The 18,236-nt window shown below is 49.7% G+C and overlaps 1 protein-coding gene across 4 annotated transcripts in view; it reads left to right on the top strand.

Annotated features, from left to right (window-relative positions):
- The first annotated feature begins 2 nt into the window (after window positions 1-2).
- The window catches only part of LOC105418310 (latent-transforming growth factor beta-binding protein 2-like), a 21,018-nt gene continuing 2,784 nt past the window's right edge, over window positions 3-18,236 (top strand). Inside the window, exons 1-9 of one of the 4 annotated variants that reach the window (XM_029843468.1) lie at window positions 3-499; window positions 2,202-2,251; window positions 4,705-5,212; window positions 5,987-6,180; window positions 9,675-9,857; window positions 14,180-14,401; window positions 14,486-14,562; window positions 14,632-14,793; window positions 15,589-15,694. In XM_029843468.1, the coding sequence (XP_029699328.1) occupies window positions 342-499; window positions 2,202-2,251; window positions 4,705-5,212; window positions 5,987-6,180; window positions 9,675-9,857; window positions 14,180-14,401; window positions 14,486-14,562; window positions 14,632-14,793; window positions 15,589-15,694 (1,660 nt within the window). In that variant the 5' untranslated portion in view covers window positions 3-341. Of the gene's footprint in view, window positions 855-2,201; window positions 2,252-4,704; window positions 5,213-5,986; window positions 6,181-9,674; window positions 9,858-14,179; window positions 14,402-14,485; window positions 14,563-14,631; window positions 14,794-15,588; window positions 15,695-18,236 lie in introns of all 4 variants that reach the window. The other 3 variants (XM_029843470.1, XM_029843469.1, XM_029843471.1) reach the window with 3 other exon arrangements.

The raw sequence follows: 18,236 nt of genomic DNA, 5'->3' as shown, positions 1-18,236 counted from the left end.
TGACGTCATTTCCGGCAGCTGCAGAAGACCCGGTGACGTCAGTAGATGCCAGAGATGTTGGTGGCGTCACAATAGTTTAAAAATGTCCAATACTGTAGTTTAATAGTGCTCATAAATTCGTTTTAACTAAAGCTAAACTACAACAGATGTTTGATAATTAGTAACTTATTTAGCGTTGGTATAGATTCACATTTAAAAACTCGCACTGCTGTGGACTCTGATTGGGTAAAGCGCCTTTATGTTCAGCCAATGGGGCGCGAGGGGACCACGTGACCACGGCGATGGAACATTAAACCGAAGTTATTTGGAGAAAGTTGCGTGAAACTTGCAGCATTGGCGTCATGCGCTTGCGTGTGTGGTGCGTTTGGACCAGCTGGATGTTGAGTGTCCACGGCGCTGCTGAGCAGCGTCCTGTCCCCGCGGAGAGAGCCCCAAAGCCCGCAGCGGAACCGCGGGGACCCGGGGGGCAGATCGGCGAGAGGAGGGCCACTGTGGACGGGTGAGCAGCACAGACGAACCAGCAGAGTCCTTCACATTTCAATCTGAAGGTCTTCACCGCAGCCGAATCCAGATATTGGACCCAGATAAATATTAGCGTGTCCAAACATGCCATGAATACAATTAGCCTAGTAAAAAATGGAAATCCCAGACGCTGCCAAATTAGCCCGTTAGCACTATTAACGGGTTTCTGCTGCTGACTGATGTCTTAAAATCCCATTTTTGTAATTATTTTATTGTATTTTGATTGGATTTCTGACATCACTGCGAGCTGGAGATACTCATGCCTTGCAATACCGCGTCACACCAGAGGGGGCGATATCTACCTCCGATATTACAGGCTTTGATGCTAACAGGTAAACGAAGCAAAGGAGCTAATTGTCACGAGCTTTTTTTTTTTCTTTCTTTTTTTAGATATTGCGGTCAGGCTGTGCCCCATGCTAATATGTCATTAGCTTTGTGGCTAATCTCGCTAATTGTACTAAAGGAATGTAAGTGGGAGGGTTGTTTCAGTCACACTGAATAAACAAGAATGTGTATGTGTGTGTGTGTGTGTGGGGGGGGGGGGGGGGGGGCTGTGTGAACACTGAGGATTTAAACATTACTCTCTCACACACACACACACACACACACACACACAGCCTGTGTTTTCTCGCTCTCTCTCTCTACTTGATACACCTGTGTGAGGTCAGTTTAATGTTTGACCTGAAGTTGACCTGCTAATTGAGTTCTCTTAAACAAGTTGTTGAGGAAACACACACACACACACACCCCTTTGTGTGCAGCTGATCAGTCTCTGAATGTTCCCTGTATGGTAAATGAATATCTCCCATAATGCATTGTGAGGAGCAACGTACATTCACGTCTCCCTCCCCAGGAATATGTATCATTCTTTATTCTCTGGCGAGCACAGGAGGAGCGACAGGTGAAGCTAATCAGTAATGATTTCTGCTGTGATGCTATGGCTACGCTCAGTAGGTCATGTGTTCTGTTCCCTGAGCAGGGAGCAGAATCAGGTTAGCATTTTAGACGCAGCGGCGTTCTGGCACAGCTGACCCGGGGTCAGCAGAGGTGACCCAACATGTGGAATCCTCCAGATGTTGATGAGGCTTCCCTCTGATCTGATTGGTCCGATTGTGGTCAGATTCTTCGCCGGCATCGACGACACGAGGCTCCTGTTTGTTTGTTTGTGATGCTAGCTGAGGATTCCACAACAACGTAAAACCCACATTTAAATGATTTGGTTTCAAAAATCCAACTCAAAGAACAAAATGGACATTTGTCAGTTTTGTTTTTAAGTTTTGAGCTCACTGATCGACAATGAGGATGTTTCCGTCTAGAATATGACGGCTGTAAATGTTATTTAACGAGATTAAAGTCGTTTACTTCCAGCCCGTTAGTGTGTTCTTAAATGGTTCTGGTTTGTCTTGATTGGACCTTGAGCTGTCCTGAATGTTGTCTACAGGTGATCAACAAAAAGGCTTCTTTATTATTTTAAGCCTTTAATATTCAGAGTGACACATGCTTAAAATAATGCTTAAAATATTTAAGAGTTTAAGAGTATATTTGGAATCAGTGGCATTGTAAGCTGGAATGTTTAAGAAAACAGCCCTGAAAGATGCTCCGGTGGCTTCTATAAACCCTTTAAAGTCTCTGATTGAACTGCAAACATCTCTCCATAAATCCCCCCCCCTCTGTTGCAGTCCCGTCTGTGGCCTTTTCTGCTGTCACATGACCAGACGCTGCCCCAAAGGTGAGTGCAGCTACTGCTAACACCTGTGTGACCCACACGCTGACCTCTGACCTCTGACCTGCACAACAGCAAACTTCAGATTAGCCTCGTGTGATTAGCATTACAAGCTCCCCCCTCTCTCTGCTCTCTCCCCCCTCTCTGCTCTCCCTCTCCTCTCTCCCTCTCTCCCCCCTCTCTGCTCTCCCTCTCCTCTCTCCCTCTCTCCCCCCTCTCTGCTCTCCCTCTCTCTCCCCCCCTCCCCCTCCCACCCCCTCCCCCTCTCTGCCCTCTCTCCCTCCCTCTCTCTCCCCCTCTCTCCCTCCCTCTCTCCCTCCCCTCTCCCCCTCTCTGCTCTCTCTCCCTCCTCCCCCCTCTCTCCCTCCCTCTCTCCCCCCCTCTCTCTCCCTCTCTCCCCCTCCCTCTCCCTCTCTCTTCCCCCCCCCCCCCCCCCCCTCTCAGACCATGGTGGAGTGAGTGATATATAGTGTTTTTCCAAACATTTTCTATCCCCTAATCTTAATTATCACACTGGGGGGTGTTTAATCCCATTGGGGAGCACTTTTCTGTAGTTTTGATTGTTTGTTCGCTGTCTTTGTTGGGATTGTTTGGCGGCCACGGTCGCCATGCCGGTCATGGCGGCGGCACCGGGAGTCTCCGATACTCACCCGCAGACACGCCGTTAAACTCTCCACCGGCCGGTGTGTCCGTGGAGGAGTGCGCCCCGGCTGGGGGGGGACTGTGGGTCACGGAAGCGTGAAGTCCGCGTCCAGGATGAGCAGCGATTCTGGGGACCACCCGTCACGCACAGGACACGGGTCACACACAGGACATGGGACACGCACAGGTCACGGGTCACACACAGGACACGGGTCAGGCACAGGTCACGGGTCACACACAGGACACGGGTCACGCACAGGTCACGGGTCACGCAGACACGCACAGGTCACGGGTCACGCAGACACGCACAGGTCACGGGTCACACACAGGACACGGGTCAGGCACAGGTCACGGGTCACACACAGGACACGGGTCACGCACAGGTCACGCAGACACGCACAGGTCACGGGTCACACACAGGACACGGGTCACGCACAGGTCACGGGTCACGCAGACACGCACAGGACACGGGTCACACACAGGACACGGGTCAGGCACAGGTCACGGGTCACACACAGGACACAGGTCACGCAGACACGCACAGGTCACGGGACACGCAGACACGCACAGGTCACGGGTCACACACAGGACACGGGTCAGGCACAGGTCACGCAGACACGCACAGGTCACGGGTCACACACAGGTCACGGGACATGCAGACACGCACAGGTCACGGGTCACGCACAGGTCACGGGACATGCACAGGTCACGGGTCACACACAGGTCACGGGACATGCAGACACGCACAGGTCACGCAGACATGCACAGGTCACGGGTCACGCAGACACGCACAGGTCACGGGTCACGCACAGGTCACGGGTCACGCACAGGTCACGGGACACGCAGACACGCACAGGTCACGGGTCACGCACAGGTCACGGGACACGCAGACATGCACAGGTCACGGGTCACACACAGCTCACGGGACACGCAGACACGCACAGGTCACGGGTCACACACAGGTCACGGGACATGCACAGGTCACGGGTCACGCACAGGTCACGGGTCACGCACAGGTCACGGGACATGCACAGGTCACGGGTCACGCACAGGTCACGGGACACGCAGACACGCACAGGTCACGGGTCACGCACAGGTCACGGGACACGCAGACACGCACAGGTCACGGGTCACGCACAGGTCACGGGACACGCAGACACGCACAGGTCACGGGTCATGCACAGGTCACGGGTCACACACAGGTCACGGGACATGCACAGGTCACGGGACATGCACAGGTCACGGGTCACGCACAGGTCACGGGACACGCACAGGTCACGGGACACGCAGACACGCACAGGTCACGGGTCACGCACAGGTCACGGGACATGCACAGGTCACGGGTCACGCACAGGTCACGGGACACGCACAGGTCACGGGACACGCACAGGTCACGGGACATGCACATGCCCCCCTCTCACTTTTTCTTGGGCCTGGAGCGTAGGAACGGCCAGAGGAGGATGAGAGTCGAGGATGGACAAGTGCTTGAGGACTGGTGTCCTCTGGTGTCACCCATGCTGTGGCCCCGCCTGGCATGGGTGGACCCCCCAAACCTGCTGACCAGGATACAGGCGGTCATGGTGGATTTCTTCTGGGACCGTCTGCACTGGATACCAGAGTGTCCTTTTTCTGCCGAGGGAGGAAGGAGGACTTGGCTTGGTCCACCTGGAAGGAGGAGGAGGAGGAGGAGGCCTCAACTGAATATTGTGTTCTTTTTGTTTGGATCATGGTTTTGTTCTTCTAAAATTGACATAAATTAAATTGAGTTTTTGAAAAATCAAATCTCTCTCTTATATACACTTCTCCCATTTCTACAGTCAGATGTCCTCAACGTTGCCGTAGCAACACTTCCTGTCAGCACTTTTCCAAGTGTTTCCTCGTACCGTCTTTCAGTCCTTCAGAACCAGGACCACTAACCTCAACCAGACCCATTCATAACCATAGAAGCATGGCAACAGCAAGACCGAGCAGAACCACGGTCCTGAGTCCAGAAGAGGAGCCACAGTCCGAGTTCAGACCTGAAAGGGACCCGTCCTCTTCAGAAGAGCTGAGCCAGATGGCCAATCACACCACTCCTGAGTTCCACCACCTGACATGGACAGGAAGCTCTGAGGAGATCCAGCAGGAAGCTCCAAGGTCTCAAAGACCTCATTTAAAGACCAGTCAGAATCCTGATCATGAAGAATACAAGACAAGGCTGGGTCCAAACCACACCTCTGTCCAGGTCTCCACAGTCCAGAACATGGACTCAGACAGCAGGGCCACATCAAAGTCCAGGTCTGGCTCTCATCCAGTGACGGCAGACAGGAAAAACCGTCCTCTGAGGTGAGACATGGTGCTGCAGCCCGTCTACCTGTGGGCTCCAGCAACAAACACCCACCCAAACTGGGTCCTGTTAAAAGGAGCAGTGCTGCGTTTGGCCAGCAGGGGGAGCTCTGCAAGTGGTTACACAGCACCTGGAATACTGTAATGAAGGCTGGTTCCTCTCAGAGGTCCCAAGCCTGGAGGTTGGGGTTAGGGTTAGGATTGGTTAGGGTTAGTTAGGGTTAGTTAGGGTTTAGGGTTGGTTGGGGTTAGAATGGGTTAGGGTTAGTTAGGGTTGGTTGGGGTTAGAATGGGTTAGGGTTAGTTAGGGTTGGTTTGGGGTTAGAATGGGTTAGGCTTAGTTAGGGCTATGGTTAGTTAGGGTTGGGGTTAGAATGGGTTAGGCTTAGTTAGGGCTATGGTTAGTTAGGGGTTGGGGTTAGAATGGGTTAGGGTTAGTTAGGGCTATGGTTAGTTAGGGGTTGGGGTTAGAATGGTTAGGGTTAGTTAGGGCTATGGTTAGTTAGGGGTTAGGGTTAGGGTGCGTCTTCATGATGCCTTGACGGGTTTGAGTTGAGAATCCAGATGTTGTTTTCCAGCTGTCTGAAAAGAACCCAAATCATTCAATGAACCTGTGCAAACGTCCTGAACTATAGTCTCAGAATGAAACCCTGATTTGGCCTCACTTTGTGTGGCATTAAAGACACGTCATTTCTACCCATGCTACCTGTTAGCTTAGCATAGCATAATAACTCGCATCCCAAAATGTTAAAGCCTGTGTTTTGCTTGTGGCAGCCTGAGGGAGGCCCAGGCCCTGCTGATGAGGAAGACGCTGGTAAGGGGAGGAAGAGGAGCCAAGATGGCCACTGCGCTGATGAATCACATCGAGAAGGAGAGGAAGAAACTGTCTGTGGCATCATCATCATCATTGATACCAAGAAGCACGAGGAGGAAGGGCGAGTACGGCGTCCATTTGCCCTCCCCCGCAGGTCCGTCCACACGCACATTAATGTAGAAGGTTGCCTAGAGCAGTGGTCCCCAACCACCGGGTCGTGGACCGGTACTGGTCCGTGGACCGCTGGTTGGGGACCGCTGGCCTAGAGAGCCTGAAAGCTGATGTTCCTGCATCCCTCAGGCCAAGTGCAGGAGGGGGAGATGTTGTTCACTCCACCCTGACAAAAATCCTCATCCTGCCTTTTGGATTTGTCTGTTAGCAATAATCCGGCTCTGCTGTTGCTGCAGTTTCCACAGCTGTTGATGAGAAAATCATCCAAAACCATATTTGATAAATGTGACGGTTGAATTCCTCCTGACAGTCAGATTGAGCAGGAATTCCTTTCATCTGATCCAGATGTCGACAAACCTCCTCTGATTAGAACCAAACCTCACCTCGCTTTTCTGACTTTCTGAGTAAAAAGATCCTGAAGCTTTCTAGAATGTGTTCTTTGGTTTTTCCGATGCTTCATTTTATAGCTGTATTTTGATTTTTGGACATATTTTCCAAGCTATGAAGGCTGTGTTTGTTCATTAGCTAGCATTTACTTTAAATAAAAGCTTAACAAATGATCGTAGCAATACCGTGTTGTCATAATGGTTCTCACACTCTTCGACTCTTCTGTTGTCAAACGAGTAATATGTGTTAACTATTAACTAACAAGCAGGTCAGTTCCCCCAAAATTGACTTAAACCCCTAGTAATTACTGTGTAAACGCAGTTGTAATACAAGCTTCCATCCCATAGTAGGTTGCTTTATGATTAAAGCCCCGAACTCCATCACAACCTTATAAATCAGACTGAATGGCAGAATAATGAACCTGACAGCCATATATGACATCACACACAATGCTAACCCTAACCTCTGGGGCCACAATGCTAACCCTAACCTCTGGAGCCACAATGCTAACCTTAACCCTAACCTCTGGGGCCACAATGCTAACCCTAACCTCTGGAGCCACAATGCTAACCTTAACCCTAACCTCTGGGGCCACAATGCTAACCCTAACCTCTGGGGCCACAATGCTAACCCTAACCTCTGGAGCCACAATGCTAACCCTAACCCTAACCTCTGGGGCCACAATGCTAACCCTCTGGAGCCATAATGCTAACCCTCTGGAGCCATAATGCTAACCCTAACCCTCTGGAGCCACAATGCTAACCCTCTGGAGCCATAATGCTAACCCTAACCCTCTGGAGCCATAATGCTAACCCTAACCCTCTGGAGCCATAATGCTTACCCTCTGGAGCCACAATGCTAACCCTCTGGAGCCATAATGCTAACCCTAACTTTCTGGAGCCATAATGCTAACCCTAACTTTCTGGAGCCATAATGCTAACCCTCTGGAGCCACAATGCTAACCCTCTGGGGCCACAATGCTAACCCTCTGGAGCCATAATACTAACCCTCTGGAGCCATAATGCTAACCCTAACCCTCTGGAGCCATAATGCCAACCCTCTGGAGCCATAATGCTAACCCTAACCCGCTGGAGCCATAATGCTAACCCTAACCCTCTGGAGCCATAATGCTTACCCTCTGGAGCCACAATGCTAACCCTCTGGAGCCATAATGCTAACCCTAACTTTCTGGAGCCATAATGCTAACCCTAACTTTCTGGAGCCATAATGCTAACCCTCTGGAGCCATAATGCTAACCCTAACCCTCTGGAGCCATAATGCCAACCCTCTGGGGCCATAATGCTAACCCTCTGGAGCCATAATGCTAACCCTAACCCTCTGGAGCCATAATGCCAACCCTCTGGAGCCATAATGCTAACCCTAACCCTCTGGAGCCATAATGCTAACCCTAACCCTCTGGAGCCACAATGCTAACCCTCTGGAGCCACAATGCTAACCCTAACCCTCTGGAGCCATAATGCTAACCCTAACCCTCTGGAGCCATAATGCTTACCCTCTGGAGCCACAATGCTAACCCTCTGGAGCCATAATGCTAACCCTAACCCTCTGGAGCCACAATGCTAACCCTCTGGAGCCACAATGCTAACCCTAACCCGCTGGAGCCATAATGCTAACCCTAACCCTCTGGAGCCACAATGCTAACCCTGGGAGCAGAGGGAACGCTACGATGTTCATGGAACAGGCTTGTTTTCAGAGAAGTGAATGGTAGTCTGGCCCGAGTGTTGTGATTAGAACAGGAAACAGTTCCTGTTATTGTCCAGCTGGGACCAGAGAACACAGGAATGTGACGGAGATGGAAAGAGTGATCAAACATTCCCAGTGCCGAGCCCAAAGGTCAGAGTTCAACTGGTGCAACAGTTTCAGAGGCTGGAGTGAAGGACACCAGATTTACATCTAAATCCAGATTAATGGGATTCTGATGACAGGTGGAGTGTGTCATGGTGATGATGTAATGTGTTTGTGGTGGGGGTGTGTGTGTGTGTGTGTGTGGTGGGGGTGTGTGTGTGTGTGTGTGTGTGGTGGGGGTGGGTGTGTGTGTGTGGTGGGTGTGTGTGTGTGTGTGTGTGGTGGGGGTGGGTGTGTGTGTGTGTGCGCAGGACATGAGATCATACCAAAACAGCAGTAGAAAAAAAAACAGCCTTTTTTCCACCAGAACACACCCATGTGTGTGTGAGTGTGTGTGTGTGTGTGTGTGTTTGTGTGTTTGTGTGTGTGTGTGTGTGTGGGGGGGGGGGGTTGTTAGGGTTTAAAAATGTGCTATTTCTTAAAAAGCAAGAGAACTGCTGATAAAAAGATGAATCTAAAATCTGACGAACGAGAGAACAGATCTGCTAAACATTTAGTCTGGAGCTGCTTACTGCTTTTAATTATCTCTCTCTATCTCTCTCTCTCCCCCTCCCTCGCTCCCCTCCCTCTCTCGCTCCCCCCCTCTCTCTCTTCCCTCTCTCTCTCCCCCTCCCTCTCTCTCCCCCCCTGTCTCTACCCCCCTCTCTCCCCCTCCCTCACTCACTCCCCCCTCTCTCTCTCCCCCTCCCTCGCTCCCCCCCTCTCTCTCTTCCCTCTCTCTCTCCCCCTCCCTCACTCACTCCCCCCCTCTCTCTCTCCCCCCTCCCTCGCTCCCCCCTCTCTCTCTTCCCTCTCTCTCTCCCCCTCCCTCTCTCTCCCCCCTGTCTCTACCCCCCCTCTCTCTCCCCCTCCCTCACTCGCTCCCCCCCTCTCTCTCTCCCCCTCCCTCGCTCCCCCCTCTCTCTCTCCCCCTCCCTCGCTCCCCCCTCTCTCTCTTCCCTCTCTCTCTCCCCCTCCCTCTCTCTCCCTCCCCCCCCCTCTCTGTAATGCAGTCAAAATGAGCGTCATAGAAAAAAGGAGGGAGAAAAGAGCCCAAACACTAGAGAGGGAGAGAGAGGGAGAGGGCGAGTCAGGGAGAGGGAGTCAGAGGGGGTAGCTCCAGGAGTCAGTAGTCAGATGTGAACCGCTCAGGGGAGCTCTAAGGATCACGAGGAAGTGTGAGGAACCGTGGGGACGACATGGCGTGCTCATCCCTCTCCATCCTCCTCATGTGTCTTCTGTCAGTTGATGGACAGACGGGAGGAGCTGAGAGGATCAAGTTGACGTTCACTCCAACGACCTGCACGGTGCACTGCTTCCAGAGGCAATGTGTCAACTACTGCAAGCAAGGCAACGTGACCACGCTCTACAGCGGCGAGGGAGGAGCCGGCAGGCCGGACGGCGCCCGGCGCTCAGGCTTCAGAGTATGTAAGTGTGGAAGAGAGCAGCACAAATGGAGCCTCTGGAGTAGACGCTGTCTCCAACGCTGACACGGTCACACCTCCGGGATCTGTGACGAGTTTGAGCTTTGATCTGAGCAGCTCTCAGTTTGAGCTTTGATCTGAGCAGCTCTCAGTTTGAGCTTTGATCTGAGCAGCTCTCCGTTTGAGCTTTGATCTGAGCAGCTCTCAGCTAAAACTCTCAAAAAAACCTTCCTTTAATTTTCTGCTCAAACATCTGCTCTTCTGTCTGAAGTCCATGTTTGAGGCAGCATCTTTATGATGGTCATCTCCCAGGCCTGAAGCTGAGCCAGCAAACAGTGACATCATCGAAACACACACACACACGTATTGTTTGTTTATCTGTTGTTGTGGTGAAATGGTTGAGACAAAGAGGAACCAACAGGGTGGAAGGCACGACACCAACATGTGGCTTTCATTTTTATTTTCACACACACACACACACACACACACACAGTCTGCAACAGCACTTGGGGGTGATGACATCACATGGTTTAAAGGTCACCCCCCCACCCTCATTCATGCTTCTGGAGCTTCAAAGTTTCTCCTGACTGGAAGAAACTTCATTTGGAACAAACGTTGGCTGGTCTCATGCGCACGTTCACCTGTTCACGGTTGGATTTGGCTTTGGTTCCTGGACTAAACTTACAGGAACGTTTCAGAAAGCAGGTTTAGTGAAAACCCTGAATTTGTCAACCCAGAGATGGGAAAGTGTGTTTTAGCTTCATGAAGCCACCTGAGGGTTAGGCTTAGGGTTAGGGTTAGGGTTAGGGTTAACCCTTAACTCTGAGTCGGTAACCTGGCAACACACTGGATGAAAGCATGAGTTTGATCCGGCGGGCTGAAGGGAGAGTGGCACATGGCCAGTTGATGTTGGAGCGCAGGATTATCAGAGTTTAATACAATCAATAGCTGATTAATACCTGGCAGACAACAGACAGAGAACTCCCCGACTCCTCTGAAGAGGGTTGGAATCATCTGGCACATCCCCATTTTCTGCACCTCTGCAGTGACTTGTCAGGTCTCTGTTTTCTCCTGGACCCCAAAGCAGGCAGAAACTGTCCAAAAAGCTTGACCGTCCTCCTGGACCGCAGGGGAAGCACTCGTCCAGTCTTCTGTTGTGCACAGAGAATTAAGATCATCCCCTGAATACAGTTAATAAAGCAAACTATTACCTGTTGACAAGAGAGGTGCAAGCCCTGGAAAGTGCATAGAAACTATTTTGGGGTAGTTCAATTAAATAAAATGGTTGTGGATATCATGGAATCACTAAACCCCTTAATATCTGGGTTGTGAGTTGTTTCAGGAGAGAATGCAGACAGTGAGCTGAACTATGCTATCTGTACACGTGCTACATTTTACCATATGTTTAGGCAGAGCAAAGTCCAGGTATGGCCAAATATTTAGCACATCGACTCAAAGGTGGGACCCCAAAATGCAGACAGGAGACAAAATCCAGAGGAGAAAAGATTTAATTTACAAAAGAGCAATCGTGTCCTGATTGTTGAGACCTCTGGAGAGAGAAAACAGGAAAGTAAGTTAAGTACAGCGCAGTTGCAGAGTACGTGAACACTCGGTTACCAACGGCAATGATGAAACGATGTGACGCTGATTGGCTGATTCCCAATCACACTGATTAGCTGCAGGTGAGGCAGCAGCTAGCATAAGCAGAAAACTGGGTAAACCACACCCTCTAAAGCAGTGGTCCCCAAACTACGGCCCGTGGGCCGGATACGGCCCGCCTCCACATGTGGTCTGGCCCCCTGAACAATACCAGAAAGCATTTTGATTTTTTTTTTCATATATGTGTATTTGTATTTGATAATAAAGTTGGACTTTAGAGACTGCTCATATGAGTCATTTAAGTAAGAGATTCTGCTCTGACAACTAAGCTGAACTTGGACCTGTTAAGATTGTGCACAGCACAACAGAAAGTTTATGTTCCATGGACTTTTCCTATGTGAAGAAACCAGAGAGGGTTGTTTGGTTATTATTTATTTCATTAATAGTGTTATTGTTTATTTCCTGACTTTTGCTCTGTGAAGAATCCAGAAAGGGTTATTTGATTGTGCTTTCTTGAAAACAATATTTTTTTACGTTTAGGCACCCCTGCAATCCTCCCACTTTTTCTGTTACAAACTGCGCCCGGCCCCTTATCAGAGAAGGGAAAGGTTATGTGGCCCTCACAGGAAAAAAGCGTGGGGACCCCTGCTCTAAAGGAATCAATTACACAATTACACAATTACAAGAGAAGCTGTAAACACAGAAAAACGTTGTATTTTAGGGATATAGCCCAAGAACTAAGTGTAAGATTGATCAACCTTGGCCTCCTGCAGGCTGGGAGGATGGTTGGTGTATAGATGTACGGCACCCACTTGTTAGTGAAATAGCTAGATATCCAGCTTTAATGTGTGTGTGTGTGTGTGGGGGGTGGGGGGGGGGGGGGGTGGGGGGGGGGGGGGGGGGGGGTGTGTGGGGTGGGGGTGGGGGTGTGTGTGTGTGTGGGTGTGTGTGTGTGGGGGTGTGTGTGTGTGTGTGTGTGTGTGTGGGGGGGGGTGATATAAACAGTACACTCACACAGAGTTTAACTTGATTCCAAACGTAGAATAAATATTTGAAGATTTTGTTGGATTAAGCAGATGATGTAGAGATGTTGATGCTTTAAACTGTGATCATAGATTCAATTAAATCAATCAATCAATAATGACCAAAGAATAACAACATTTTGTTGATCATGATAAGGAAACTCCTCAGAGTTTCCAAGTGGAACAACATCTCTGAAGAACCTCCAGTAGCTATCAGCGTGCTCTGATGGTGAGACTGGGTTTGTTTACTGGTTCATAAAATCAGATGATCAATTCTTCTCATCTCCGTGACTTCTGATCAAACCTTCATGGTTCCTTCATGTTGCTCATAACGAAGCTAGACCGTTTGGAGCCTGGTCCAGGTCCACACCTAAGTCTCCACCCAGCCTTCTCCTAGCAACAGCTGTGTGTTTTCTGCCCAGCAGTAAACATGATGGATGTGTGTTAGTGTTGGCCTAGTGTCTATGTGTGTGTCTGTGTGGTTTTTTATACTTGTTCTTTTTCCCAGCAAATTTCCAGCAATCAGACATTTTGTTTCAGTTTAGACTTGAGTTAAAGTTTTTTGTGTAGCTGATCAAGCACTGAATCAATCAATCAATTTTTATTTATAAAGCGTCTGTTACAATCAAATCCGTCTCTAGACCCTCTCCAGATTCCCAGGACCTGACCCCCAACCAACAACAGTGGCAGGAAAAACTCCCCTTTAACAGGAAGAAACCTGGAGCAGGACCAGGCTCATATAGGGGGACCCTCCTGCTGATGGGGGGGGAGAGGAGAGGAGAGGAGAGGAGAGGAGAGGAGGGGAGAGGAGAGGAGAGGAGAGGAGAGGAGAGGAGAGGAGAGGAGGGGAGGGGAGGGGAGGGGAGAGGAGAGGAGAGGAGGGGAGGGGAGGGGAGGACCCAGCAGGGTGCCAGCAGCCTGGTGATCAGGTGATCATGTTTCTGAACCCCGGCAGCCTCGGCCTATAGCAGCATAGCTAAGATGCTAACCTGCCACATCAGTAGCTTCCTGATCTTTGAGATGTTCCTCAGGTGAAAAAAGGCACTTCTAGAGACTAATTTAATGTGTGAGTTGAAGGAGAGATTTTGATCAAAAGTTACTCCTAGATTCCTCACAGAGAGACTAGATGTTAATGAGATACCATCTAGAGTGATCCTGTGATCTAATCTATCCCTGAGAGGTTCAGGACCAAACACCATGACCTCAGTTTTTCCTGGGTTAAGGAGGAGGACATTTGAAGACATCCAGGACTTTATGTCTTTAAGACAGGTCTGGAGCTTCACTAACTTCTCTGTCTCTTCTGGTTTCATGGATAAATAAAGCTGAGTGTCATCAGCATAACAATGAACATTTATCCCATGCTGCCGAATAATGTTCCCTAAGGGAAGCATGTACAATGTGAAGAGGATTGGTCCGAGTCCAGAACCTTGAGGAACTCCATGGCTAACCCTACTATATGAGGAGGGAACACCATGGACATGAGCAAACTGGTATCTGTCAGATAAATCTGATCTAAACCAGTCTAGTGCTGTCCCTTTAATCCCAATCACATGTTCCAGTCTATGTAACAGGATGCTGTGATCAACTGGATCAAAAGCAGCACTGAGGTCCAGCAGAACCAGCATAGAAACCAGTGATGTGAAGTAAAAGTGATTTGAAGCAGTAAAAGTAGACACAGTTGTAGTACTGGGCGTTGTCTCCACAGTTCAGTGTCCTCTGCTCTGTAAGAACGGCGGCTCCTGTCTGCGGCCTGATCACTGTTCCTGCCCACCAAACTTCACGGGGAAGTTCTGCCAGATACCTGTCACCCCAACGGCTCTTGCGCCCTCTTCCAGCAACAACATCATCGGGCCAGAGCAGCTCTCTGCCACCGCAACCAATTGGGTGTATTCGCACTCTCAGTTCCAGGAGGTGACAAGTGCCGGAGGTCAGTCAGTCTCAGATCTGATGCTAACATACATACTACCCTCGCCAGCCATTTATCCTCAAAGACAATGTTAACTTTGTGCAGCCCCGAGCCCAACCATGGTAAAGGTGACAGTGCATCACCCCCCAGAGGCCAATGTCAAGATCCACCATGTCCAGAAGGTTGGTCCTGTACTCCCTGTGTACCCTTGCTAGGGTAACTCTCACTGAACCATTTGTGCTTCGCTGCAGGTGCCAGATTCCAGTCCCGCCTTGCAGGCTCTCGAGTCGTCCATGTCCTCAGGGTCAGCAGGTGCTCCAGCTCCAGCGGTTGGGTGGCCCCAGATCTTGGGGGGGGGCAGGAACACCAATCAGCAGTTCAAGTACTGTTTCAGCGAGGTGAAGAATGGACGGGTGAGTTGAGAGGGACTTCTTGACCCGTTTAAACCTTTTAAAAGTTCAAATTTAGGATTTTTCATTTTTAGGTTGATGTTTGGATTGTTGGAATAAACAAAAGTTTGTGCCATTTAGAATTGTGGCTTAAAAGAACCGATTAAAATAAAACAGACAGATTTGGTTCCCGTCAAGAAAAACCAGTTCTGAGTTTCAGGTTGTAAAGGGGCCTCTGAAATGTCAAATTACTGACATGTGATCTCTCCAGAGGGCCCTTAAAATGTTCCAGAGGTTCAAAACTGCAACATCTGGTGCACTAACTGAGTATTCTGTCAGAAAGTTCTGAGAATTTCTCCGAATTCTTTTAATTTTTAACTTTAACTTGATTTACTTTGTCTAGTTAGAAAACACAATCGAATCTCCTTGTATTCAAATATTCATGCACTCAGTTGTCCTCTCCTATGTTTTTGATTTATTTAAAAAGAACAAAGAAATACTTTTGTATTATTTGTATTTTTTTCCAACATTGATGTCTGTCCCCCTTAGAGGGTTAGCGTTAGCTATGCTGCTAAAAAATCTGCTAAGACATTATTAATACTTATCTGCACTGGGGCTGGAACCGACAACCTTCCGTCTGTCAGCCCAGACCTCAACAGACTGAGCTGCCCCACCCACTTATACATACAATAGGTCCTTTTAAGTTCTATTTAGAAAGGGGGAGAATTTGCACCTTAGACATGAAGTGTGTGTGTGTGTGTGTGTGTGTGTGTGTGTGTGTGTGTGTGTGTGTGTGTGTGTGTGTGTGTGTGTGTGTAGTGCAGCTCTCGTCTGCGTGGTCTGAGAAGTAAGGAAAATTGCTGCAGAGGCTTTGGGAAGGCCTGGGGGGACAATGACCAATGTGTCCTCTGTCCTCAAAACAAAGGTACGTCCACACGAGGACTCTCATACACATAGTCCATGACCTAACCCTAGTCCATGACCCTAACCCTAGTCCATGACCTAACCCTAGTCCATGACCCTAACCCTAGTCCATGACCTTAACCCTAGTCCATGACCTAACCCTAGTCCATGACCCTAACCCTAGTCCATGACCCTAACCCTAGTCCATGACCTAACCCTAGTCCATGACCCTAACCCTAGTCCATGACCCTAACCCTAGTCCATGACCTTAACCCTAGTCCATGACCTAACCCTAGTCCATGACCCTAATCCTAGTCCATGACCCTAACCCTAGTCCATGACCTAACCCTAGTCCATGACCCTAACCCTAGTCCATGACCTTAACCCTAGTCCATGACCCTAACCCTAGTCCATGACCTAACCCTAGTCCATGACCCTAACCCTAGTCCATGACCCTAACCCTAGTCCATGACCTAACCCTAGTCCATGACCCTAACCCTAGTCCATGACCCTAACCCTAGTCCATGACCCTAACCCTAGTCCATGACCTAACCCTAGTCCATGACCCTAACCCTAGTCCATGACCTAACCCTAGTCCATGACCCTAACCCTAGTCCATGACCCTAATCCTAGTCCATGACCCTAACCCTAGTCCATGACCTTAACCCTAGTCCATGGCCCTAACCCTAGTCCATGACCTAACCCTAGTCCATGACCCTAACCCTAGTCCATGACCCTAACCCTAGTCCATGACCTTAACCCTAGTCCATGACCTAACCCTAGTCCATGACCTAACCCTAGTCCATGACCCTAACCCTAGTCCATGACCCTAATCCTAGTCCATGACCCTAACCCTAGTCCATGACCTTAACCCTAGTCCATGACCCTAACCCTAGTCCATGACCTAACCCTAGTCCATGACCCTAACCCTAGTCCATGACCCTAATCCTAGTCCATGACCCTAACCCTAGTCCATGACCTTAACCCTAGTCCATGACCCTAACCCTAGTCCATGACCCTAACCCTAGTCCATGACCTTAACCCTAGTCCATGATCCTAACCCTAGTCCATGACCTAACCCTAGTCCATGATCCTAACCCTAGTCCATGATCCTAACCCTAGTCCATGACCCTAACCCTAGTCCATGACCTTAACCCTAGTCCATGATCCTAACCCTAGTCCATGACCTAACCCTAGTCCATGACCCTAACCCTAGTCCATGACCTTAACCCTAGTCCATGATCCTAACCCTAGTCCATGACCCTAAACCTTCAAACAACCCTGTGTATCTATGTATGTGTATGGACCAAATTCTCTCTCTCTCTCTCTCTCTCATACACACACACACAGACACATTCTCTCTCTCTCTCTCTCTCTCTCTCTCTCTCTCTCTCTCTCGTTCTCTCTCTCACACACACACACACACACACACACACACACACACACACACACACACATTCTCTCTTCTCTCTCTCACACACACACACACACCCATTCTCTCTTCTCTCTCTCTCACACACACACACCCATTCTCTCTTCTCTCTCTCTCACACACACACACACACACACACACACACATTCTCTCTTCTCTCTCTCTCACACACACACACACACACCCATTCTCTCTTCTCTCTCTCTCTCACACACACACACACACACACACCCATTCTCTCTTCTCTCTCTCTCTCACACACACACACACACACACACACACACACACACACACACACACACACACACACATTCTCTCTTCTCTCTCTCACACACACACACACACCCATTCTCTCTTCTCTCTCTCTCTCTCACACACACACACACACCCACGCTCTCTCTCGCCTGTTGTTTTGGACTCTTCTTCATATGATTTGTATTTTGCTGAGTTACGATCAGGGTGAGACTGACTCATCGAACGTTGGATCCTGAGGAAAATTCTGAAGTGACTCATTCTGTAGATATGAACTTTGATCATGATGGTGATGTGGTCAACGCCGGACAGGAACCAGTCGAGATGTTTCTGTCTGTACTGAGGTCTGTCCTTCCTTACATTTCCTAGAGATGACATGAAACCGTCTGTGGCACCTCAACAGACGCAGTCTGTGGCACCCCTACAGACGCAGTCTGTGGCACTTCTGTCTGTGGCACTTTACAGATGCAGTCTATGGCACTTCTGTCTGTGGCACCTCTACAGACACAGTCTGTGGCACCTCTACAGACACAGTCTGTGGCACTTCTGTCTGTGGCACCTCTACAGACACAGTCTGTGGCACCTCTACAGACACAGTCTGTGGCACTTCTGTCTGTGGCACCTCTACAGACGCAGTCTGTGGCACTTCTGTCTGTGGCACCCCTACAGACGCAGTCTGTGGCACTTCTGTCTGTGGCACTTTACAGATGCAGTCTATGGCACTTCTGTCTGTGGCACCTCTACAGACGCAGTCTGTGGCACTTCTGTCTGTGGCACCTCTACAGACGCAGTCTGTGGCACTTCTGTCTGTGGCACCTCTACAGACACAGTCTATGGCACTTCTGTCTGTGGCACTTTACAGATGCAGTCTATGGCACTT

The sequence above is a fragment of the Takifugu rubripes genome, chromosome 11 (genome assembly GCF_901000725.2).
Source record: "Takifugu rubripes chromosome 11, fTakRub1.2, whole genome shotgun sequence".
NCBI classification, from domain to species: Eukaryota; Metazoa; Chordata; class Actinopteri; order Tetraodontiformes; family Tetraodontidae; genus Takifugu; species Takifugu rubripes.
This window is presented reverse-complemented; position numbering and strand designations above follow the sequence as displayed.